The following is an 18628-nucleotide window of genomic DNA, read 5'->3' as shown; positions in this document are numbered from 1 at the left end:
CGCCCTGGAGACGCCTGAGGGAGGCGACAGGGCCTCGCTCTGAGGACCCCCTACTCTTCCTGGAAAACCCAGACCTCCTTCTCGGTAACTCTGGAATGGAGATGGGCGTAGAAGACGCCTTACAGAAAGCCTGCTCTCCGCGCTGAGAGGCAAAAGGAGGACACAGTCCAGAGACTCGAGACACAGAGTCTTGGGGTTTCTGGCTCGTAAACTCAGATGTCCAGGCGTTCCCCCTCTCCTCTGGTCACTTTCCATCACGATCGGGTCTTGGGGAGTTGCGCTGCGCACGGCGAGAGGCTCTTAACGCACACCGCGCTGCCCCTGCGCCCTGAGCGCACGGCTGCGGTAGTCACCGAGCTTCCCCGCCCCCGCTCCTGGGCGCCCCTCTTCCCTCTCCGCGATGGACCCAGAGCAGAAGCTCCGCCCCCAACGCACCGCCCCGGCCCCGCGCTTTAAAACCCGGTGCGCACCGCCCCACCGCGCCCAGTCTGCCGCACCTCTCGCATCCTGGATAGACTCAGCCGCAGCCGGACACACGGCCCCAATCCCCCCGCACCATGAGCTTCGGTTCCGAGCACTACCTGTGCTCCTCCTCCTCCTACCGCAAGGTGTTCGGGGATGGCTCTCGCCTGTCTGCGCGCCTCTCCGGGGCCGGTGGCCCGGGCAGCTTCCGTTCACAGTCGCTGTCCCGTTGCAACGTGGCCTCCTCAGGCGCCTGCTCCGGGGCCTCGTCGCTCGGTCTAGGTCTGGCCTACCGCCGGCTCCCGGCGTCCGAGGGGCTGGACCTGAGCCAGGCAGCGGCGCGCACCAACGAGTACAAGATCATCCGCACGAATGAGAAGGAGCAGCTGCAGGGCCTCAACGACCGCTTCGCTGTGTTCATCGAGAAGGTGCACCAGCTGGAGACGCAGAACCGTGCGCTGGAGGCCGAGCTGGCCGCGCTGCGCCAGCGCCACGCCGAGCCCTCGCGCGTCGGCGAGCTCTTCCAGCGCGAGCTGCGCGAGCTGCGCGCGCAGCTGGAGGAGGCGAGCTCGGCCCGCGCACAGGCGGTCCTGGAGCGCGACGGGCTGGCCGAGGAGGTGCAGCGGCTGCGGGCGCGCTGCGAAGAGGAGAGCCGCGGGCGCGAGGGCGCCGAGCGCGCCCTGAAGGCGCAGCAGCGCGACGTGGACGGCGCCACGCTGGCCCGCCTGGATCTGGAGAAGAAGGTGGAGTCGCTGCTGGACGAGCTGGCCTTCGTGCGCCAGGTGCACGACGAGGAGGTTGCCGAGCTGTTGGCCACGCTGCAGGCGTCGTCGCAGGCCGCGGCCGAGGTGGACGTGGCTGTGGCTAAACCCGACCTGACTTCGGCTCTGAGAGAGATCCGCGCCCAGTATGAGTCTCTGGCCGCCAAGAACCTGCAGTCGGCGGAAGAATGGTACAAGTCCAAGTTCGCCAACCTGAACGAGCAAGCGGCACGCAGCACCGAGGCCATCCGTGCCAGCCGCGAGGAGATCCACGAGTACCGGCGCCAGCTGCAGGCGCGCACCATCGAGATCGAGGGCCTGCGCGGGGCCAATGAGTCCTTGGAGAGGCAGATTCTGGAGCTGGAGGAGCGGCACTGTGCCGAGGTGGCCGGCTACCAGGTAAGGGCCCTGAGCACCGCATAGGTAAGGGACGCCCTGTGCTCTTTCCCCGCACATCTGCACTTCCTGTAAAACCGTAGTGGGGTGTAAGGGTGTGGGAGGAGAGGGGAGAAGGGAGTCTCCACTGGAGGCGTGGGCAAACGCGCGCGCGCGCGCACACGCACAGACACACACAAGCTGTATAGCTTTTTACTGTGAATTTAGTTGCCCAGAAACTCACTTTCCCAGCCCAGTTTCTAATAAAGCTTTTTGTGTAGTGTGAAAAATCTAAAAGGACGTCTCTTTCTCAGCAAGCGGATAAACACACCCTGGCGACCTGAAAAACAATTCCCTACTCCCAATAGGAGTGAGGCCACTGGAGGCAAGTCGCAGCCTCTCCGTGGTCCCAGAAAGTGCTCTTGCGCTCGCTTGCTTGCGCTCGCTCGCTGGCGCTCTCTCGCGATCTCTCTCCCTCCCTCCTCCCTCCCTCCCCCCCTCTCGCTCTCTCTCGCGCGCGCGCGCTCTCTCCCCCTCCCTCTCTCGCTCTCTCTTGCTCTCTCTCCCTCCTCCTTCCTCCTTCTCTCTTTCTTGTCTGAATTTGAAAGGCTTTCTGTGTGCTTCAGAGTCGTTGTTTATTGCTCAAAGCCAGGAACTGCGAAGACCCCAATCCCAATTTCTGGACATTTGCCCTTAAGGTAGAGAAGGGAACCTTTGAGGTGGATGGTGAGTGAGCTATTAACAAGTGCCCCGCCCCACCACTCCCCCACGCACACACAGTTCCCTAGCCGTCAACCTACGGAGGACATTTCTTCCCAGAGAAAGCTTTACACTAGATGGCTTTTCACTAGTTGGACTAGGTCAGGGCGCTGTCTATGGTGCTGATCTGGAATTCCTCCCATTTCAGAAATAATGTCTCTCATCTCGTGTCCCAGTTAGGAATCTCTAGGCAATTAACTGCTTGCTTTTTTCACCCCTCCCCCCTGCATTACTAACACATCCATCTTGGCTACCTGCGATCAGAGGTCACCCTGTGGGCAGCATCAATTTTCACTTTCATGGTTGGCTTAACACTTAACAAAAACCACTTAATCTGCTCAGCCACACTGAGGCCTCACTTGCAAATTCCAATTACCTTAACATTTTTCCATGTTAAGTGCACAGGACAAATCAGAAAGATGGTTTCTTTGTTATAGGCAACATTTTCCCTCACCTGTCTCTGGTGAAGGCCCTTTACTCTGGTGAGGGTATTGATTGAATCTTTCCTTTCAACAAAGGCCACTGCATCTTCAGGCTTACTACATAGAACATTTTCGGTTGATAAGTACAAAGAACACAGAGGCAGGGTGAATTGAAAATATTGAAGAGAACCAAAATAATGTGGAAAACAACCAAAATAGTGTGGTTCAGTTTCCAGACACAATAAAGCCTTTTTAATTGAATGACTATACGTTAGAAACTTCAGTAGTGTATTCTAGCTAGGTTTGAAGTTTATGTTTGACAACATTAATAGGGTATAGGAACATTAATAAAATAGAACCAAGATACAAGACTCTAGGCATTCACTCTCCGTGAGACCAAAGGAAGACACTGTGAGGAGAAGGATACAAAGACACAATGCCTCTGTGTCTCTGATCATATAAAATAATATTTATTGAAGAGAAAAAAAATTGAACCAAGAAAAGGCATGAAATCTTAAGTGTACTGTTTTTGTCAGAAGCTAAATAATTGTTATGTTAAGGTTATTTACTATTCATTACAAATGGCTCATTTGGTAAAAGATGAAAGCCTGCTTGAATTGTTAATTTGGTTAATTTGACATTACAGTATTATTCAAATAAATACTCCTGTTCTGATTCAAGCTCTGTAGCTTGAACTTTTCACTATGTAGTCTACCTCCTGAACAATACAATTAAGACTTAATTAATTAAGACTTCATGTTTCCTTCCAGAACCCTGAGTTCAGTTCAGTGGTCTTCTGGAGGGAATAGGCCAATATTTCTACCAAAAGAAAAAAGAAAAGAAAAGAAAAAAGAAAAAGAAAATCCATTACACAGAATTGCCCACCAAATTGGGCTATTCTATGTCCCCATTTTGCTTGTTTTAGATTCTACATGCCACCAAGCCTGGGCTCCTTTGCAGTAAAAGGCTTTCAGTGTTAGACAATAGTAGTGTCATCCAGACTTGGTCTACAGAGAACAAAAACCAACAGAAAGTGCAGCATCTGCAGCTTTGCAGTACTATCCTCACCCGCTGAGGCCTTCAGCGTCTCAGTGGGCCTACTAGAGGGAGGAGAAGAGGAGATCAGACAACAGAAAAGAGAATTTCCTCCCTGTTGGGACCTGAGACTGGGTGGGGCTTACCTAGCATCTGGTCAAAAACAATCTCAGTGTGCTGACCAAGGTGAAAAAAACCTCCTTTCCACCCTGAAAATTACCCATTGTTTTCTTGCCCTCTCACCCCCACCCCTCACTCCCCTCCCCGCCCTACACACACTTTCACTGCAGTAATGGGAAACAGCTCTCCTTCACCTTCAGGAATTAATGGTAGGCCCATTTTCCTTTGCTAAGTAACCCTCTCCGAGACACAGAAAGGCCCCATTAAAGTCTCACTTTCCCTGCCCCAGAGAGATGACAGCTTATTTGAGGAGACAGCTTTTTACACTTGAGAAAGGATAAAGAATGATTCAAGGTGACATAGTAAGTACACAATAGTATATGAGAACGTGAACCGGACAAGAGGAGGTTTAGAAAGAGCTAGGACTATTGTCTTCAAAAGCCAAATGCAGCCATCCTAATTGGAAAGCTGAAGGATTTTTCATTTCTGACAGAGAAGTTTCCCATCCCCACAGAGCTAGCTGCTTCATCTTTAGAGTCTCAACTGTACTAATGCTGTTCAAAGACCTTCTTGGAGGGTACTGGGGGGGGTCTCAGATATGAACTGTAGTCAGTCTTAGAAAGCCAGAGCTTTCCTTGAAAGACCTTGCTGAACACTCAAGATCACTGCTGGTTAATGCTCTCCAGGGAGACAAGCCAAGGCTGCCCTCTTCCCTCCAATATGAGATTGGAGTGCAGCCTAATTAAATAGCAGGAAGGGTCTGACCCCTGGGAGATTGGAGATGGAAATGGCTGCGTATAAATCAATAGCTTGATAGATCTATTTCTGGAATTAAGATTCAAGAAAGAAAAAAAGCTACATTTGATCTTTGTATTTTTAAAGCTATTTAATCTGGGTTTTGCTTTGTTTGCCCTTCCCTGTTGCATTTAGCTACTGTCACCTGTGCCACCACAATAACTCCTTTATAGAAATAAATTAAACTAGTCCCCAAGCATACTGACACACCAAGGTCAACTGAGAGCTTAAACAAAAAGATTGTGAGGACCACTCCTAACTGAACAGATTTAGGAGTTCAGAGGCGGAGCCACAAATATGCATTTCCTTTTCTTTAGTCATTTTTTACATTATCTTTAAATGGTATACAAAGGGGTTTCAATTCAGCATGTCAATTTGTGTGTACAAAGCATCTTGATCTATATCACCACTTTCTATAGTCCCCAGAAATATGTATTTTCGATGAAAGGGCCATATCTAGACAGCCTTGTATTCATTTTGGAGCACACTGACTTAAAGCACATATTTTTGTAAAGTGGTATATACATATATATTTAACATACATTTACATACATATGTAGATATACATATGTATGTGTGTGTGTGTGTGTGTAGTGAACCACATGTAAAACCCCTCTTACCTTGCCTGGCTGATTATACAAAGCATAGAGATAGCCCCTTTCCATCAGTATTGTATGGTACTCAATACTGCTTGGCTGGCTGAGTGTTTCCTCAAAAAGTTTATGAAATCCACAGCACCCTGTATATTTCCTTTTTTCTACTACAGATGCTAGTGTGGCTTTCTTGCAGCCAGCATTCTTCCAGGCACGGGCCAGATGCTCAGCAGTCGTCTTGGCTGTCTTAGGAGAGACCCCAGCTGGAGCAGGGAGTGCCTCTCCCCTGTTCCTGCAGGCTAAAGACAGCAGCAGCTGCATGGTTGGGGGAGGGGGCAGACTGCAGTGCTCTGCTCATTTTTCGAGCTGGAGGCCATCTTTGGCAGGGCTTTTGAAGGGCAATGCAAGACACAGCCTGGTGGGAGGAGAACACAAACAAAGACACCAGAGTAGATGAGCTATTACCATCAGTGGTCTACAGTTACTCCTGAAAGGAGTTGAGCTGTGCTTTTTGCCTACTCTGATCCATAAAATAGGCCTGTGAGTTTTATGACATAAAAGTATAAGGAAATCTCATCTGGCTAGAACCCAGCTCTCCACCAACCTCTTATTCAGAAAACACAGCTGTGAAACAAAATAACTCTATTTTTAAGAAATATGAAATAAAACATTTATCGCTAAATCACCTATTAGGAAGTTGGTTCTGCCAGTGCCCTCCACATAATCATTCTTACTTCATGTGATTCTCAAAAATGCTTCCTTTTGCGGGATTGGGGGGGGGGGGTTGGTCTCAAACCTATAGCAGGAGAGGACTCAGGCATTGTCAGGAACCAGAGCAGTCCATCAGGCCACCTCTCAGGACAAAAAAAACCCAGTAAGCAACAATATCAATGTACATCTGCTCTTTGAGGCCATTTAGGGGAGAAATATGTAGTCTTAAAAGATAGACTTAAAAGATAAAAAGAATAGAAAAATAATCCATTATTTTCATGGATATCTTAAATTGCCCAGAAAGGTTGCATTATATTTACTAATTGTGAATGGAGGATAAGTCATTCATTTTAGAAAGTTTTTTTTTTTTTTAATTGAAAATTGTTACCTTAAAAAAGACCTGAGCTGGCACAGTGGCTCACGCCTGTAATCCTAGCTACTCAGGAAGCTGAGATCTGAGGATCTCGGTTCAAAGCCAGCCCGGGTAGGAAAGACCGTGAGACTCATCTCCAATAAACTACTAGAAAACCGGAAGTGACGCTGTGGCTCAAACGGTAGAGCACTCGCCTTGAGCTAAAGAGCTGAAGGAGCGCTCAAACCCAGAGTTCAAGCCCCACGACCGACAAAAAAAAAAAATCTGATGCTTGCTGGGCGCTGGTGGCTCAGCCTGTAATCCTAACTACTCAGGAGACTGAGATCTGAGGATTGCAGTTCAAAGCCAGCTCAGGCAGGAAAGTCTGCGAGACTCTTACCTCCAATTAATCACCAGAAATCCTGAGCTGAAGAGCGGAGGGACAGTGCCCCGGCCCCACAGTTCAAGCCCCACAACTGACAAAAAAAAAAAAAAAATCTTATGCTTTAAGTGATATAGAGCAGGCTCATATTAAAGTTTTGTTATACATAATATTGCATTAACATTATATTTATTTCTTACCTACCTAAAAGTTATAGGGAGAGCTTATGATTAAATTGTCCATGTCATAAAAAAGGACAGAATCACATGATACATTCTTTTTTTTTTGTTTTGTTTTTGTCCGTCATGGGGCCTGAGCTCTGGGCCTGGGCGCTGTCCCTCGGCTCTTCAGCTCAAGGCTAGCACTCTACCACTTGAGCCATAGCGCCACTTCCAGATTTTTCTGCTTATGTGGTGCTGAGGAATCGAACCCAGGGCCTCATGCATGTGAAGCGAGCACTCTACCACTGAGCCACCTTCCCAGCCCCACATGATACATTCTTAACAATAGTTAAAATCACTAATATTTCTTAGGTACTTCTTGTATGCCATGCTATTGCAACGACTTGACTACTTTATCAGAATCACATACTAAAGTGGAGAATGGGAAACCAAAATCCTAACTTGGAGTATCTCAGAAAAGACTACACACAGAAGAAAAATCATTTTTCATATATAGAAATAAAGGATTAAAAAAAATCAAATATAGAGTACTAATATTGGGTATTAGTGCCAGGGCAAAATATACAACCAAAGGATGCCAATAAGCCCTCTTTCTCATAAAGCATCTCTTCCTGTTCCTCTGTGTAAAAATAGTATTTCTTCCTCTTTCTCCTTTTTTTCTTGCTCTACACTTTTCCCCATTGCTATAGTAAAATTGCCTAACCCCTAATGCATCACTAGCAGACTTGCTTGTAGGTTAGTTTAGCCTCAAGCAGCAAACAACAGATGAAATTTCTTGGTAAAAATTGTTTTAAGAAGCTGAATATGAGCCAAGTGCTGGTGGTTCATGCCTGTAATTCTAGCTACTCAGAAGGCTGAGATCTAAGGATTGGGGTTCAAGGCCAGCCCAGGCAGGAAAGTCTATAAGACTCTTATCTTCAATTAACCACCATAAAACCAGAAGTGGTAGTGTTCGCTTTGAGCTGAAGAGCTCAGGGACAGTGTCCAGGCCCAGAGTTCAAGCCCCAAAACCGACCAAAAAAAAAAAAGAAGTTGAATGTGGGGATACACTGTTGTAATCACAGAACTGGAGAGGATGAGACAGAAGGAACAAGTCAAGGCCACTATGGGCTACACAGTTCCTCACTCCATCTCAAAAAAAAAAAACAAACCAGGCACTGACTGATCTAACCTATACTCCTAGATAGTAAGGAAGCTCAGATTTGAGAATCACAGTTCAGAGCCAGCCCTGGAAGATGAACCTTTTGACACTCATCACCAATTAACTAACAAAAAAACAGAAGCACAGGTGTGGCTCAAGTTGTAGAATGCCAGCCTTAAGTAAAACTGGTCTTCAATGTTGAATTGAAATTCCTTTGTACTTAAATATAACTTTTTTTTTTTTGTCAGTTGTGGGGTTTGAACTCAGAGCCTGGGCACTGTCCTTGAGCTCTTTTGCTCAGGACTAGTGCTCTACCAGTTTGAGCTACAGCTCTATTTCCGGTTTTCTGATAGTTAATTGGAGATAAGAGTCTCCTGGACTTTCCTGCCTGGGCTGGCTTTGAACCACAATCCTCAGATCTCAGTCTCCTGAGTAGCTAGGATTACAGGTTTGAACCACTAGCACCTGGCAACATTTTTTTTTTTCAAGTTGAAAACCGGCCAAGAATGTGAGGCCCTGAATTTAAGACCCAGTACAAGCAAAACAAATAAAGGATAAATACACAAATTTTCAAAAATCCTATTACATTCTTGTGATCTCTTCATTCTGAAGTATTTGCATCATAGGCATTTCTTTCATTGCCTTTTATTCTTCACTGTGCACCCAAGATTCAAGAGAGACTCTCCTTTGCATTGTTCCTATCAACATTTATAGAACAGGTAGGTGGCATGAATTTTAATTCCTTCTGAAAATTCTCTTGATTTGGCAGTTGACAATCCTAGACCTATCAACTGAACTTCTAGCACTGCTGCATTACCCCTACTCCAAGGGAATTACAGAGGCCTTCAATACTTGCTTTGTTGGGGTTTCTGATTTGTTCATCAACATTCATATTTCATAAAAATAGCTCTTGATCTACAAAGGTGCAGCTGAATTAGATGGGCTATTTGCTCACAGCTTTTCAGGTCATAAGTAAAGAAGTAGTTATAGCTGCGTGCCGGTGACTCAAGCCTGTAATCCTAGCTACTCAGGAGGCTGAGATCTGAGAATTGTGGTTCAAAGCTAGCCTGGGCAGGAAAGTCTGTGAGACTCTTATCTCTAATAAACCACCAGAAAACCAGAAGTGGCACTGTAGCTCAAGTGATAGAGCACTAGTTTTGAGCTGAAGAGCTGAGGGACAGTGCCCAGACCCAGAGTTCAAGCCCCATGACTGACAAAAAAAAAAAAAAAAGGTAGTTGCCTAGCATCATTCATTTGTTGAACTATATTATTCATTGAGCATCTACAGTGTGCACTGTGCTAGAACCTGGGCTTCTAGGGGTGAACTGGAAAAGGTTGCTTTCAATTCTCCTGCCTCAGCTTCTAGACTGCTGAGATTACAAACATGTATCACCACTCACCAGCTTAGTTACAGTTTTCTTTATCACAACCAGGAATGAGGCTATGTGTTTCTGGCATATAGAGGCTAGAGTTATCCTGTCTAAAATGTCAGTGCTGAGACTGAAAACAATGTTGTAGATTAAAGTGATCAAAAATAAACTAGGACATAAGTAAACAAAATGATTCATGTAACAAAAGCTAAGCACAGAATGGCTTCTTGTAAGTTTTTTTCTTTAAGTATTTTCTAATTTTCCCACAGTTTCTGCATGGACTAGCGGTTGCTCCAGGTAGAGATAAAATAAGGTGCTAGATTGGTGGAGGGAAAGTATTTACATTGGAGAGACCGAGCTGAATCTTCTATGATGAGGAACAGGTCAGATAAAGACCCACTAGCTGCAAGGCTAATGGGTCTGAGACAGCCATGAATTTGGTTATGTGAAGGGAACAAAAGGTTAAGGAGGCTGAGACTGAGCTAAGAGAAGGTGATTGGGTCATACTGAAGGGTTTGGATTTTATTGCAAAGCTATTGGAGGAGCCAGGTGCTGGTGGCTCACACCTGTAATCCTAGCTACTCACAAGGCTGAGATCGGAGAATTGCGGTTCAAAGCCAGCCTGGACAGGAAAGTCTGTGAGGCTCTTATCTCCAATAAACCACCAGAAAACCAGAAGTGACACTGTGGCTCAAGTGATAGAGCGCTAGCCTTGAGCTGAAGAGCTGAGGGACAGCGCCCAGGCCCAGAGTTCAAGCCCCACGTCCAAACAAAAAAAAAAGCTATTGGAGGAGAGTTATATTATTTGCTGGTTTGTGTGTGTGCACCTGTGCGTGTTGGGGTCCTAACTCTGGGACTTTGCTTGTTAGGCAAGTGCTCTACCACTGAGCTACATTCCTAGCCCTTGTATTTAAGAGATCCTTCTGGCTGTTCAATGATCAAAAATTTATCTCATGCCTTCATTTATTTTCCATGCCTTGATGTATACCTGGAAGAATTTGGAGACAAATCATCATATGAACTTAGTGTATGTTTGTGGGTAGGTGTATATATGCATACATATATGCATACATATGTATGCATATATATATATATATATGTATATTATAAGTGTTTTCATTTGAATTGAAAAAGACCACTCCTTTTTTGTAATGTTTCTGCTTCATCCTTATCATATCACTTTCACGTATCACCACATCACTTTCATGAAGTGATTGAACAGCATAGTTCCAGGAAACGATCAAAATGAGGGAGAGAACTATATGTGCCTTGTGGTAGAAGTTTCCAACCCTTGTCCTGCATCTAAGATGCCTTGGATGCTCAGATCCTACCCCATGGCAAAATCAGGCAGAATCAGGACTGTTAGACAGATCTGGATGTAAGTATTTTATTAATCTGTTTGGTGGTTTTACTATCAGGGTGGAGAATCTTTGTCTTGTGGGAATCTGTCTGAACAAATTTCAACTGCTTTGGCCTAAGTATTTTGGATGTGTCCCTTTTCAGGATAGCATTGGTCAGCTGGAGAATGATCTGAGGAACACCAAGAGTGAAATGGCACGCCACCTTCGGGAATACCAGGACTTGCTCAATGTCAAAATGGCCCTAGACATTGAGATAGCAGCTTACAGGTAACTCCTGAATCAAGCTCACCCAAGCAAAGCACATGCCGTTCCAGGGCAGGGCTACCTGCCTACTAACTACTTATAGTCTCTGATTTCCAATCAGTGAGGAAGGATGAAGAGGAACATCACTTTCCTGCCCATTTGCCTTCTATTTGGATATTACCACCTTCACCTTACTAGTCCCAGAATATTGCCCATAAGGGCTAAAAGGGATATAGTGCTAAGGGCTAAAAGGGTTAATGGAGGTACCCAGAGGTTAAAATAAAAATTCATCAGATCAAGCACTAGTGGCTCATACCTGTACTCCTCGCTATTCAGGGGTTGAGATCTGAGGATTGAGATACAAATTCAGCCTGGGGAAGGAAAGTATGTGAGACTCCAATTAACCACCAGAAAACCAGAAGTAGTGCTGTGACTCAAAGTGGTAGAGTGCTAGCCTTGAGCAGAAAAAGTTCAAGGACAGTGCCCAGACCCTGAGTTCAAGCCCCACAACCTACCAAAAAAAAAAAAAAATCATCATGCCAGGCACCAGTGGCTCATGCCACTACTCTTGAGGTTGAGATCTGAAGATCATGGTTTGAAGCTGCCTGGAGCAGGAAAGTCCATGAGACTCTTAGCACCAATAAACTATTTAGAAAAGGCCAGAAGTGGCACTGTAGCTCAAGTGGTAGAGCGCCAGCCTTGAGCAAAAGAAGCTCAGTGGTCAAGCCTGATTTCAAGCCCTAAGACTGGCAAAAAAATAAATAAAATAAAAATAAATCACTGGGCTGTAAGTTTTAAAATAAGGTTTATCTACTTAGAAAAGTCCTGAAAGTTAGCTGGGGGTATGGCTCAAGTGATAGTAACTTGCCTGGCAAGCCTAAAGCCCTGAGTTCAAACCCTCAAACCCCAGTGCTGCATATCCTTCCCCCACCCTGAAAGCTGACATTTCTCTCTGGATTCCTATTCACGGAAGGATGACAGATCTCAAGTTCAGGCTGCATTAAGTGGTTCCTATCTCCCTTATGGATTTAGCACCTCTTTATCCCTGTAGCAGTTAAGGTGTAAATTAGAAAAATTACTTCTCCCTAGAACTTAGTAGACTCCAATTGTCAAAAATGGGTGTGATGTGGCCAAGGGGCGGGTTGTTGGTTTTCCTTCAGGAACATATTTGTGAGTAGGACAGGCTTCCCTTTGACAATAGTTTGAATGTAGCTGATCATGAAGGTGTGTGTGTGTGTGTGTGTGTGTGTGTGTGTGTGTGTGTGTGTGCATGTGCGCACACGCATGTGCAATAGCTTTTGAGCCTTGGAATGCAAAATTACTAGTCTCAATCGTATAAAGTCCTTGGGAATCTAAATAAAGAACAGGGAATGGAGAATTACATTTTATTTTATTTTTCTAGTTATTTTTTTCTAGTTAACAAGTGGACTTCCTGAGAGTTTTTCTCTGTTGGATTTACAGGAAGCTGCTGGAAGGCGAGGAGACACGATTTAGCACCAGTGGATTAAGCATTTCCGGGCTGAATCCACTCCCCAATCCAAGCTACCTGCTCTCTTCTAGAGTCCTCAGTTCTACAAGCTCCAAAGTCTCATCTGCTGGGCTGTCCCTTAAGAAGGAGGAAGAGGAGGAGGAGGCTTCTAAGGTAGCCTCTAAGAAAACCTCTCAGATAGGGGAAACTTTTGAAGAAATATTGGAGGAAACAGTAATATCTACTAAGAAAACTGAGAAGTCAGATATAGAAGAGAGCACCATTTCAAGCCAAAAAATATAATCCTGCTGCTAAAAAAGTGTTAATGCTTAAGGGGGAATAATATGCATTTGACTTGTTAACCAGCCTACTCCTGAACCGCAACACCTGTCACCACTCCTTAGCAACTTCAAGGCTTCTCATATTTAGTATTACATACTTACTTTGTCTGATAGAAAACCACCCCTTAGATGGGATCAAACTGCAGTCCTGGAGCAATCACAGAAGAGTTATCTAAGAATACAGCTTTCTCACCTAAAGCTTAGGCTTCACAGTAATGGAAGATTTCAGGTATAGAAGAACACATGAAGGTGCTAAGTCTAAGTGGTCCTGGTCATCCTCTGAATGAAATTGAAACTTCTATCTGCTCTAACCAGCCATTGCCAAGCTATGTAGTCATATTATAGATACCCAACCATAAGATCACTGCCAGAGATAAACCGATGATCCACATCCAATTCAACCAATAGAACTGAATTACAAATGATAGGTGTTTGTTTAATGGACATTTCCTTCCCACTGCCCTCAATTTCATGTATTCTTTTTCTTCCATCGGGGTGAAAAAGAAAAGGCTAGTGTAGTATTCTCCCCTTTTAAAACACAGTGAGCTTCTCAGAATTTACTCCCTTTGATCCTCTTTGCTCATTCGATAAAGTTAGATGCATGTCCACTATTTCTGTGATTTGTGTAATGAGATCCCTGCCCATTTCATGTGTCTTTAAAGTTATAGGCTTAAAAAAATGGCAGTGATGAATTCTTAGGATTTCCCCTGACAAATGATGAAAACACTCCCTAGATTTTAGGCTTTGGGCTTATTTAAATCTACTTAATTAGGGGGAAAATGACTTCAAAGAATGTAGCTTTTCACTTTAGCTTTAGAAGCACGATAATAGTCATCCCAAGCTGTGATTAAGCTGACCATAGATTTAGTAGTGTAAGTTAGAAGAAGTGAGTTCTTCTAGGAATGGAAAAGGCCAAGGGTCTCCTCTGTGTCAGTTCCTGTGTGGTGGTGTAGAGTTAGCTTTCCCATGTTCTTGCCTTTAGGATCCATGAATTTCCCTTCCTGATAGGTTTCCTTCTCTAGGTCTACAAGAGGCCTTGCTTCCACTCTCCTATGCCTTTTAAGAGTGCTAAGTGTAGGCTATTCTGTCACAATGCTACCGTCCAAAAGTGGAAAAGGGAGGAAAAAAAACCACTTCTGGTCAATCAATACCACCAGCAAATATTTAAAAAAGAAAAAAAAAAAGATCTTTCTCTTCTCCAAGTCTTCCCAACAGTTTGCTGCATGGTTTGCTGCTCAGTTAACAGGTTTCCTTTCCCGTCTGGAGAGGTAGAAAACAGTCCAGGGAGTCAGCTGTTCACCTGCTCAACCGTGTGGCACCACATTGCCCTGTCTGCCACATGTACCAATTTTAATGCAGGATTCATTCCCTGGCAGTGCTCAGTGCTGTCAGAGTGAAGTTGCCCTACCACACATGATGCTTTGCTGAACTTGCTCATTCTCACACTTGCTTCAATAACTCAAGGAACTTGAAAAACACTTTTCTTCCTTTCCCTGACCGGTCGCTGTCTTTACGCCTCACATTTACTGTAAGACTCTAGTAAAATAAGTTAAAAGTCCTCTGAATCCACCTGTGGAACTTGTGTTGTGTGGTTTCTGCTGTTTCGCTGGGTAGTGTTATTTGGGTTCAGGAGGCCATCTAGCTCTGACTAATCCAAGAACATATATGGAAAATTCTAAGCATGGAAAACATTCAGAATTGAAAGGCAGCCGAGCACTGGTGGCTCATGCTTGTAATCCCAGCCACTCCAGAGGCTTAGATCTGAGGATTGTAGTTCAAAGGCAGCCCATGAGTCTCTTATCTCCAGTTAGTACCAGAAAACCAGAGGTGGCACTATGTCTTAAAGTGGTAGAGCACTAGCTTGAGCAAAAAGAACTCAGGGACAGTGCCCAGGCTGAGTTCAAGCCCCACGACTGACCAAAAAAAGGCAGAAAGGGGAAGGGAAGCCAGCAATATCACCTGTTACAACACAACAACAAAATGAGTCCAAGAGATGGTAGGAAAGTCTGCCTGAAGAGTAGACCAATGATCCCAGAATAACTTACTGCCAGTTCTAGAGCCTGAACTCAGGGCTTGGGCGCTGTCCATTAGCTTTTTCCACTCAAGGCTGGTGTGCTACACTTGAGCCATACTTCCACTTCCAGCTTTCTGGTGGTTTTAATTAGAGGTAAGAGTCTCATGGACATTTCTGCCTGGGCTGACTTCAAACTTCAATCCTCAGATCTCAGCCTCTTGCTAGGATTATATGCATGAACAGCGCCCAGCTCGTAAGACTCTTTTATCTCCAATAAACCACCAGAAAAACCAGAAGTGGTACTATGGCTCAAGTGGTAGAGCGCTGAGCTGAAGAGCTGAGGGACAACGCCCAGGCCCAGAGTTCAAGCCCCACAACCAACAATAAATAAATATAAAGAAGCCCAATCTCAGACTGACAAGATTAGGACCCTTTTCTAATGTCACACATCAAATAGCAGACCTGAGATTCAGACCATTGGCTTGTATCCCACTTCACAAACACATGCCTTCTTGATGTTGCTCCTTTGCATAAAAGAAAGTGCCTACTGATAGTGGTGGTAGATGCTGTAGTCCCAGCACTCACAAGGCTGATGCAGAATTGAAATTTGAAGCCAGCCTGGACAACATAGCAAGACTGTCTCAAAAAACTTTGTGTGTGTGTGTGTGTGTGTGTGTGTGTGTGTGTGTGTGTGTGAGATGGAGCGTGAACTCTAGGCCTGGGCACTGTCCCTCAGTTCTTCCCTCAAGACTAGCACTCTACCACTTGAGCCACCGTGCCACTTCTGGTTTTTTGGTGGTTTATTGAAGAGTCTCACTGGGAAGGTAGCTCAGTGGTAGAGTGCTTGCCTTGCATGCACTTCGATTCCTCAGCACCACAAAAGCAGTAAAAGCCAGAAGTGGCGTTGTGGCTCAAGTGGTAGAATGGTAGCCTTGAGCTAAAGAGCTGAGGAACAGTACCCAGGCCCAGAGTTCAGGCCCCATGACCGAACAAAAGAAAAAAAAAGACAGACTTTCCTGCCCTGGCTGGCTTTGAACCATGATCCTCAGATCTCAGCCACCTGAGTAGCTAGGATTACAGGCGTAAGCCACCGATGCCCAGCTTAAAAATCTTTTTTTTTTTTTTTTTTTTGTTTGTCAGTCGTGGGACTTGAACTCTGGGCCTGGGCACTGTCCCTCAGCTCTTCAGCTCAAGGCTAGCACCCTACCACTTGAGCCACAGCACCACTTTTTTTGGGGGGGGAGGAGGGTTGCTTATGTGGAGCTGAGGAATGGAACCCAAGGCCTCATGAATTTGAGGCAAGCACTCTACCACTGACCAACCTCCCAGCCCCTTAAAAAACTTTTTTAAAAGGTGCCTACTTGGGCTGGGATGGTGACCTAGTGGTAGAGTGCTTGCCTTGCATGCATGAGGCCCTGGACTCGATTCCTCAGCACTGCATATGGAGAAAAAGCTGGAAGTGACGCTGTGGCTCAAGTGGTAGAGTGCTTGCCTTGAGCTGAAGAGCTGAGGGACAGCGCCCAGGCCCAGAGTTGAGGCCCCATGACCAAAAAAAAAAAAAAAAGTGCCTACTTGAGCTAGGAACAGGTGGCTCACACCTTGTAATCTTAACTATCTCAGAGCTGAGATTGGGAAGATCTGGTTCATGACCATCCTAGGCAGAAAAGTTTGCAAGATTCTTCAACTGAGATCTGGGCATGGTGGTGAGGTCCTGTTTTCCTATCCACAACAGGAAGCCTGAAGCAGGTAGATAGTGGCCCAGGCACATGCCATAACAAGCAACAAGACCCTATCTCAAAAGTAACCAGCATAAATTGGGCCCTGATACCTCATGCCTGTAGTCTAATCTATTCAGGAGGCTGAGATCTGGAGGATACTAGTTGGAGGTCAGCCTGGGCAGGAAAGTCTGTGAGACTCTGTCTCCAAAATAACTATCAAAAAACTGGACTTGAGGTGTGCCTCAAATGGTAGAATGCCAGCCAGGCAAGCATAAGGCCTTAAATTCAAAACCAATACCACCAAAAAGGGGAGGGGCAGTAAAGGCATGTCTCAGCAGAACACCTACCTAACAAGTGCAAGCCCTTAAGTTCAAACAGCAGTACTGCCAATTTTTTTTCCTAAAGTGCCTACTTTAGGGAGTAGGTATACTTCTTACCTACTTTTCCACCTTTTCCTCACCAGGCTTTACTTGCAGGTTTTCTGTACAGAGGCCCTTGGCAAGTCTGACCAGGGTCCCTTCTGTTTCTGTTATTTTGAGTCCTTAACTTCCATTTGCCACAGGGAGTGGGGAATATTTCTTTTTCTATTTCTCCTTACTTTAACCCTGTTGTACTAAAATAAATCTTTGCTAAAACTTTAAAAACAAAAAGCAAAGCCCATTGGAATGAAAAACAAGCATTAACAGTGGATTGTTGTCAGGGCTGGAGAGGGAGCAATGGCAAGTCACTATTCACTGAATATGGGGTTTCTTTCTTTCTTTTTTTCTGTGAGGACTGCAGCTTGAACTGCTTCTGCTTGGCTTCTATCAAACTGGCACTCTACCACTTGAGCCACATTTCCACTGCTGGCTTTTTGGTGGTTAATTGGAGATAAAGAGTCCAGACTTTCCTGCTTGGGCTAGCAAGGAAGCTTGATCCTCAGATCTCAGCCTCTTGGGTGGCTAGGATTACAGGAGTGAGCTACTAACATCCATCTGTTTGGGGTTTCGTTTTAGAGAGAATAGGGGTTTCAATTTAGAGAAAATTAGAGTGCATGGCTGCAAAATATTTAAAGTGTACTAATCACTATTTTTACCCCTTATGTTCTTTATTTAGAGACTGCTCTCTAGCTCAGGCTGCTGGGTTTCAGGCATGGATCACAACACTCAGCTTCTGAATCATTCACTTTGATTTTATGCTATGTAAACCTCACTTCAGGGAATTTATGGAATTATCAAAAAAAAAAAAATGCCAGTGGCTCATGCCTATAAGCCTAGATACTCAGGAAGCTGAGATCTGAGGACTGCAGTTCAAAGCCAGTCCAGGCAGGAAAGCTGTGAGACTCTCTAATTAACTACCAAAAAGGCCAGAAGTGGTGCTGTGGCTCAAGTGGTTGAGTGCTAACCTTGAGCACAAAAGCTCAAGGACAGTGCCCAGACCCTGAGTTCAAGCTCCAGAACTGGTGCATGTGTGTGCATGGCATACACACACACACACACACACACAATGTCCCTGAAATATACTGTACCTGATGCTCCAGTGAGAAGAGACATTTAGGGCGATGACAGAAGCCAAATCCAGTAAGAGTAGATTTCAACATAGAGGCTGGAGAAAATGTCAGAAATCACCTTTGATGTAAAAGTAGAAAAAAGAACAAAAGCAGCTAGAAATGTAGCTTAACTTATGAGCACCTGCCATGGCTTTCAACTGTTATTATATCATCAGCCATCTCCAAGGTCCTGAAAAAATCTAAATAGTAAGAATCTATTTTCCCCTTAGAATTAAATTAATTGATGCATCTGAGAGTAAATAATAATTGAAAATGGAAATATCTGAGAGGTGAGCTTTGTGGGCCCTTAAAACAGAACGCATGTATAAAATTGTATTTTTCCTTATAGAACATATACCACGGATGTTACATTTCCCAGTTTAGTGAACAGATTAGATTTATATTATCAAGCATCTTGCCAATTTCACATCTCTTACGGATATGCCATTTGCAAATGTGTGAGTGCTCCTGGATCCTGCTAAACAAAGGACTGCT

General features: G+C 45.0%; 1 protein-coding gene across 1 annotated transcript; it reads left to right on the top strand.

Moving 5' to 3' along the window:
• Positions 1 to 500: 500 nt before the first annotated feature.
• On the top strand, positions 501 to 12835 carry Ina (internexin neuronal intermediate filament protein alpha). Its single transcript, XM_042689610.1, has 3 exons — positions 501 to 1622; positions 10964 to 11088; positions 12526 to 12835. Exons 1-3 carry the CDS (start codon positions 558 to 560, stop codon positions 12833 to 12835), a joined length of 1500 nt encoding a protein of 499 aa, XP_042545544.1. The 5' UTR covers positions 501 to 557.
• The last annotated feature ends 5793 nt before the right edge of the window (positions 12836 to 18628 follow it).

The sequence above is a fragment of the Dipodomys spectabilis genome, unplaced genomic scaffold (assembly GCF_019054845.1).
Source record: "Dipodomys spectabilis isolate Male_0828 unplaced genomic scaffold, ASM1905484v1 ptg000125l, whole genome shotgun sequence".
NCBI classification, from domain to species: Eukaryota; Metazoa; Chordata; class Mammalia; order Rodentia; family Heteromyidae; genus Dipodomys; species Dipodomys spectabilis.
Note: the sequence above shows the minus strand (reverse complement) of the source record. Positions and strands in the feature narration are given on the sequence as shown.

Coding starts and splice junctions, on each gene's coding strand:
- Ina (XM_042689610.1), top strand. CDS start 558: ATGAGCTTCGGTTCCGAGCACTACCTGTGCTCCTCCTCCTCCTACCGC. Junction 1,623..10,963: donor CCGAGGTGGCCGGCTACCAG/GTAAGGGCCCTG, acceptor GTCCCTTTTCAG/GATAGCATTGGTCAGCTGGA. Junction 11,089..12,525: donor ATTGAGATAGCAGCTTACAG/GTAACTCCTGAA, acceptor TTGGATTTACAG/GAAGCTGCTGGAAGGCGAGG.